General features: G+C 49.8%; 1 protein-coding gene across 1 annotated transcript; it reads right to left on the reverse strand.

The window, feature by feature from the left end:
* Positions 1–402: 402 nt before the first annotated feature.
* On the reverse strand, positions 403–6854 carry polr3f (polymerase (RNA) III (DNA directed) polypeptide F). Its single transcript, XM_012855688.3, has 9 exons — positions 6645–6854; positions 6122–6239; positions 5537–5604; positions 5400–5467; positions 5216–5328; positions 4466–4609; positions 1466–1573; positions 1195–1386; positions 403–1086 (listed from the first exon to the last, which is right to left on the reverse strand). Exons 1-9 carry the CDS (start codon positions 6704–6706, stop codon positions 1009–1011), a joined length of 951 nt encoding a protein of 316 aa, XP_012711142.3. The 5' UTR covers positions 6707–6854; the 3' UTR covers positions 403–1008.
* Between the last annotated feature and the right edge of the window lie 249 nt (positions 6855–7103).

Below are 7103 nucleotides of genomic sequence, written 5' to 3' on the forward strand. Positions count from 1 at the left end.
AAATTATAATAAAATAGAATAAAATAAATTAGAATAAAATAGAATAAAATAAATGCAGCTCTCTGCTGGTCTGGCTGTAGAACCGGCGCCATGCTGGAAGGTCTCGGGTTTGAATCCCAACCTGCCAGGAGTTCTGTTGTCCATGTCAGTGTTTGGGTTCTCATCTCCCCCACAGACCAGGACCGGTTCTGACCCAATGGGCCGGACCCACAGCGCCCCCTGCAGTTTCTCTCAGTCCAGATTTTTACTTTATTCTTTTATCCAGTTTCCTCTCCGCCAACCTGGTTCTAATGGGTTTCCCTGCAGATTTGGTTCTGGTTCTGTTACCTGAGGTCCGGTTCTGTTAATGCAGGAGGCGCTGAAGAGGAAAACAGTTTAAAGAAATAAAAATAATTCAATTAGTTGAGTTTAAATCAGTTTTTAATAGTAACGTTTTCATCTTCAGTCAAAGTAATCGGTTCTGATAAAACTGGACCGCCTGAGTGATTTCAGTCTTTAAACAGAACCAAACTGAGCAGCTCCTAGAACCCAACAGAACTGCCAGCTTCACCGAACTTATTCACTGATGCAGAGAAACTAAAATCCTGGTTCTGGTCCATCCGGCAGCTTCCAGAACAAATAATCAGAACCTGAAGATCCAGTTGAGACCGGTTCTGCTGAGCCGGGTCCTTCAGACGGGTTCTCCCTGTTTGTTTTCCTCCTGAGTGAAGCGGCTGATGAGCCACTTCCTGTCGGGTCGATACAGAAACATGATGTTGTGTAAGACGATCCGCTGACCGTCAGCACGCGGTCCATTACGGCCGGAACCAGCGCTGATGGACCCGCATCGATCCGCGCATCCCATCAGGAACGCTCCTGCTGACGCTCCGCATCAGGAACCCCAGAACCCTGCAGAACCCTCAGCAGGTCTGAGTGGAACCAGAACCTGCAGCCATCCCAGCTGTGACCCGGGCCAGAGGCTGGAGCTGCGGCCCCGCCGGGCAGAACCGGGCCGGACCGAACCGGACCTCAGAAGTCCAGCCACTCGTTCATGTAGACGCAGCTGGACGGCGAGATCTCTCCTCCTTCGTGGCAGTCGTGGAACACCTGCGGAGAGGACAGGTGAGCTCAGGTACGGCCTGTAGGTACGGCCTGTAGGTGCGGCCTGCAGGTACGGCCTGTAGGGCACACAGGTGCGGGGGTGGGCGTGGTTACCGGGCAGAGGCCACAGGGCGTCTTGACGAGGCCGGTGGGCTGCAGGATGGCGTTGACCCCCCGGTAGAGCTTCACCTGTCCGTCCACGCTGCCCACCGTCCCCTCCTTAGCGGCGATCACCGTCATCTCCGCCTTCCCGTCGTAGATCAGGGTGTTCAGGATGGTCTCGATGTCGTCCATGGACAGGTCCACCTGCGCCACAAACACACCTGTCAGCCCAGAGGAGGTCACCTGCAGGAGGCCTGTGATTGGACGAGGAGGCCGGCCTCACCTTGCTGATTCCCAGCTCACAGATGTACTTCCACACCTCGTGGGACGTGGCCAAGGAGCTGTTCCTCTGCACCATGGGGCTCTGCTTCCCGTCCCTCGCCGCCTCCGCCTGGCAACACAGAGGGTCACATGACCTGAGGCTCGACAGGTGTTACACCTGACCCGTCGCTTCTGCCCGTTTCTACGCGTTCACCTGCACATCCTGCTGCTACCTTAACGCTTCAGCATTCTCACAACGCCTCTGAACGTTAATCTTAAACCGACATTTAATATTCACAATGAAATGAACTGAATATCAGACGCAAACATTTTCTACACCAGATTAGGCAGATTTCTGATTTCATGTTTAATTTGAACCGTGGCGTCCCTCTGCAGACGTTAGCGTGACGCTAAAGCAGCTTCAGAGCAGCGCATGGTGTCCCTGGATGTCCAGGGGTTAGTCCGTCAGAAGCCCCGCCCCCTCAGACCTCTGCTGCCCCCTACTGGCCTGTAGCATCCCAGAAGCCCCGCCCCCTCAGACCTCTGCTGCCCCCTACTGGCCTGTAGCATCCCACCACTTCCTTTTAAAGGCGACAGGTTTTTATACTTCCATTTGGGTCTCTGATGGTTCTAGAAACAGTCCAAGAACTACAGAAAAAAACAAAAAAAACATTCAGCTGTGTGCGGCAAGAACCGACTGTTTTGTTGGTGAAAACAATCCGTTTCAAAAACATTACTTCACAATCAGCGGGCTTTTTTTAAATTGTTAATTATATCATCATCATCATCATCATCATCATCATCATCATCATCATTAACTAGCTACCTCAGTGAAGTAAAACTGCCAGAAAATCTGCCTTAAGGACGAGATGAGTTTACAAACCTATGGATGTTATAACCTGAATTCATCACAAGCTGTTATAAGATGACTTTAGGATTGTGATTCTGACCATTTTCATTCTGATCGGACGTGTCTGGGGCGGCAGAGATGCGCTGACCGTCTGATTTCCTGCTGACTGGATCATGGTCGCCGTGGCTGAACAGTCACTATAAGGCTTTACTGAGTCTGGAGAATATCTCAGATAACATCAAATGGGAAAATCCAGGCTGGATGTTTTCTGCATATTGAGTTAATTTTAAACCACTCTGTGTAGCAGGCTCACTCTGTGGAGGAGGAGGAACCTGCTCAGCTCTGCTTACAGCCTTTATCCTACATAGAAAGCGTCCCATCTGAAGGACTGGTCTCCCCACCACGTCCTCTACCAGCTGTGCTTCATTTATATTTACAGGAGCGGTTTGATAAGTCAGGACAGTTTAACATTTCACAGTGGCTCTGGACCTCTCTGGCAGCGCTGCAGGAACTACTGACCGTGGGTCGGGTTTCAGACACTACCAGCAGCTGCATCTCTGCCGGCTGTGCAGGACGCTCCACTCGCTCTGACTCAGGCTCAGCGGGTCCAAAGCAGAACTACAGTTGGACCTGCAGCTGTTGGGCCGTGAACACGTCCCCCAGAGACACTCAGGACCTCTGGACACCCCGCCCAGAGGACAACTGGCTGCCTGAGCAGCGGGAGGAGACATTCCTGAGCCTGGCAGTCACAGCTGAGGGCAAACACTGAGTCATCATCATGTAGAACTGAACCCCAACCAGAACCTGCTCAGAACCTGCTTAGAACCACCAAAACCTGCTCAGAGCCACCAGAACCTGCTCAGAACCACCAGAACCTGCTCAGCACCACCAGAACCTGCTCAGAACCACCGGAACCTGCTCAGAACCTGCTCAGCACCACCAGAACCATCAGAACCTGCTCAGAACCATCAGAACCTGCTCAGAACCACCAGAACCTGCTCAGAACCTGCTCAGCACCACCAGAACCTGCTCAGAACCAGCACTTCTCAGTACTTAACTCCATCAGTTTCTGGTCCACTTTCCACCGCCGCTTCAGTTCAGAAGCTTCTCCTCGTATCTGTCAGCAAACTAAACTTTTAATTTCCAAACTATTTATTCAGATCTAAATGTTTCATTAATATACTAATCGACTTGCCAAAATAAGAGCCTCTTTAATTCCTGCTGCTGGTGAGGCGTGTCATGGAGGCAGAAACTTTCCTGACTGAATGAACCAGAAGCAAATGCGGCTCAGCAGCTATGCTGGGGTTCTGGTGCCGGTGTTCTGGTGCCGGGGCAGAACGCCCCCCCCCCCCCAGAACCGCTGCAGCTCCTTCAACCATCATGACAACGTTCTCATTTTGCTCCATCAGCCACAGCAGCTCATGTAGAGGTTAGCAGGACCCAGCTGGGTTCTGGTAGTCCAGCAAGTCGTTAGCATATTAGCTAAACATTTAGACGGAGCTGAGTGTTCATTTTGCTCATTAAACATTTAGATTGAAGCGTCAGTAACATTTATAAATGCATTAACATGGTTAAAGTGAACCAGGCCAGCCAGATTGAGCCTGTGTAGCTCTACGTTCTGGTTCTCCTCCCACCACATCCTGCTCTCTGATTGGACGAGGCAACACCAAAGGCTGGTTTCAGCCAATCACGGTAAGCAGCAGCTAAGCTGGTCAAGATGCTTTTCGTGGATTCTGACCAATCAGATGAGAGCTGCAGCGTCCTGAGCTGCCATGTTTATGTGGGCTCAGCCGGTAAGTCCCGCCTTAAACCATAATACTGCAACGTGATTGGCCAGAACCATTGTGGTTCGGTTGAAGCCGGAGCTGGGTGAAAATATGACCTGAAAAGGAAATAAAATAACACAGAATATAGTTTATTGTTGACCCGTAACTTTACAAACGCCCCCCCCCCCCCCCCCCCCACACACACACACAGTGTGCAGACATTTCCACGTGTATTAAGTGTAAGTAGACACAAACCCGGGGGGGGGGGGGGCAGTTTATTGGGACCAAAGTGACAGAGCTCCAACAGCAGCTCGGTAAAGGTGAAGCTATGAAATTATCTGAATAAAGCAGAAAGCTGTTCTACATGTTTCACCCCCCAGCTGCTTGGCAGAGGTTCTGCTGGTACCTTACTCTGCAGGAACTTGAAGCACTGCTGGTTCAGAACCTCCACGAACTCAGACTCAAAGTCCTGGTCGCTGTACCAGGCGCCGCCCGTCACCGAGCGGTCCGGCTGCAGGTTGTAGAGCATGTACACCTTCTTCTTGGACGCCTGGAGACGGACAGGTAGAGTCAGGAGGACAGAACCGGACCAGAACCAGAACCCAACCACTAGCAGGTTTAACAGCTGAGCTGGAAACTACAGGCCTGCATGTCTGCTACGTTTAGCCAGAGAATAAAACACAGCGCTGGTTCTGAGACGACCCGGTTCTGCTGAGCCTGGTTCAGACAGAACCATTTACTGTCTGTTCATTTACTCACTTCATCTGATTATTTAACTCTATAAAATACTCATTTATGCAACAATTATCTGATATTTTAAAGAAACTAAAATATTTTATTTTTAAATTTACTTCATGTTTAACTTCTTTAATATTTAATTCAATCTGGAGATATTTGTGGATTTAACTGTGTAATATTGTAAATTATTAGCCGTGTAATATTTTAGTGAAACAACAGAAACATCAAATACATTTAAATTCTCTGTTTTTAGGTTTATTGAATATTTTTCAGATTTTGGTTGTAATTTAATCAGATTTTTTGTAGATTCCATAAATAAAAACTTTTTGGGCCAAACTCCTCCTGTGGGTTTGTTTAGGTGTCGGGTCCGTTTTTAGAGCCGCGTTCAGCCCGGTTCTGGTTGCGGTTCTGGACTCACAGCCACAGACTTGACAGCTTTGATGAGCTTCTTGCTCTCCAGGTTCTTCAGGATCTTGTTGATTTCGGTCAGAGGAAGGTTGCTCTTGAAGCGGATGTCTCTGCTCCAGATTCCTGCAGCAACAAACCCAGCGGTCAGGTTCTGATCCGATCACACAGTTGTACTGAGGCTGCTGAGATGATACCTTTGTTTCCTGCATCTTCGATGATCTGATAGACCAGCTTCTCCTGGTTATCAGAACCTTTCATCTTACTGAAACAGAGGACAGTCAGAGAGGCAGAACCCAACAGAACCGGGCCTGCATGCATCGTGAAGGTTTACCTGGCTCCCTGAGTGTCCTTCAGTCGGTACAGGAGACCAGAACTGTTCCTCATCAGGTCCAGTTGACCCTGAAACCAGATAACAGTTACAGAACCGTGAGAAAGCACCCGTCACGCTGCACCGCGCCGATTTTTATTGAGCCGGCAGCTTTCGCCTTGAATTGTTTCTCCGATTAGCGCTAGTGAAGCTAATGTTTGTCAGTGGAACAGGGGTTAGCCCCGAGACAGACTGGACACCTGTCCAGGTGTACCACCTCTGCCCAATGACAGCTGGAGATACCAGCACCCCTCAGGACCCCATGAGGGACAGACGTGGTGGAAGATGGATGGATGGAGTGATGGATGGATGGATGGATGGATGGATGGATGGAGGGAGTGATGGATGGATGTAAGAGGGATGTAAGAGGGGCAGTGAAGCTAACGTCTTGGTGGTGAGGAGGAGGTGAGGAGGAGGAGGAGGAGGAGGAGGAGGAGGGGAGGGAGGAGGAGGAGGAGGAGGGGAGGGAGGAGGAGGAGGGGAGGGAGGGAGGAGGGGGGGGGGGGGGCAGGAGAAGTGTGGGGGGACAGGAGGGGGAGGGGTACGGACCAGAGACAGCAGCTTGTTGATGGCCATGGCTCTCTGCTGAGGCTCCAGGTGAGGCAGAACGTTCTGGATCATCTGGTCCGTGATTCCCTGAGGAAACTGCTGACACAGCTCTTTGATTCTGGAAAACACACACCATCATTAGCGACGAACCCACCAGAACCAGCCCCACCGGGTCAGAACCGAACTCTGACTGCATCCCAAGAATAACTGTATTTATATCATTTCTCATCAGAACAACAGCTTTTCATTATTTTTTCCCCTGCTTCATGTTTCAGAACCTTTGGCTCGGTTCTGTGAGCTGTTACCGAACCTCTGATGAGGTTTGTTGAGCCAGACAAACGAAATTATTAATTCCAACCTCAACAGAACCAAGCTGGAACGGAGCGGTACCAACAGACCTTCGGGGGTCCAGATGAATGTCCGGACCAGTTCTGGTTCGGTGTTTAAACTGGACCACTGGACGCTGTGTCAGAACTTCTGACCGAACTTTACTGAAACGTGACAAATTAACAGGTTTGCTCACCTGTTCTCAACCTCTGCCGGTTCCGAAAGGTTCGTCTCCTTCTTCACCTTTACCTCTGCCATCCTGACCCAGTTCTGTGGTTCCGGTTCTTCGCTAACCGTAGTGGGAAACAGTTTAACGTGACTGACCAGATGCTAGGTGGTGGGGTCCTTAAAGCTGTATCTGTTAGCCTGAGGTGTCCCGTACGATGCCTGATCAGAATGAGTCCTGCACACAGATTCTGGCGTACACACATAAACCGACAGTTTGTCTCTTCCTAACAAGTCTAGCTCCGGTTTAACGCATTTATAGTCATGTTAAACTATTTTAATTAGGCTACTTATTTTTGGTGAGTTGAACTCACGAAATCTGATCAAATCCAGACGTGATATAAATCGTTTTAAATGCATACAACGCTGCCGATTCCCCACGGCTTATTTTGGTTTGAGTGTTTTTACCATAGACATAATCTGAAGATAA

The sequence above is a fragment of the Fundulus heteroclitus genome, chromosome 5 (genome assembly GCF_011125445.2).
Source record: "Fundulus heteroclitus isolate FHET01 chromosome 5, MU-UCD_Fhet_4.1, whole genome shotgun sequence".
In the NCBI taxonomy this organism is placed as follows: Eukaryota; Metazoa; Chordata; class Actinopteri; order Cyprinodontiformes; family Fundulidae; genus Fundulus; species Fundulus heteroclitus.

Bases quoted from the DNA above. Each gene is read 5' to 3' on its own strand.
- polr3f (XM_012855688.3), bottom strand. From the start codon at position 6,706: ATGGCAGAGGTAAAGGTGAAGAAGGAGACGAACCTTTCGGAACCGGCA. The intron at 5,605-6,121 runs GTCCGTACCCCT...ATCTGGTTTCAG, and splicing joins TCAACAAGCTGCTGTCTCTG to GGTCAACTGGACCTGATGAG. The intron at 4,610-5,215 runs GTGAGTCCAGAA...GTCCGTCTCCAG, and splicing joins AAGCTGTCAAGTCTGTGGCT to GCGTCCAAGAAGAAGGTGTA.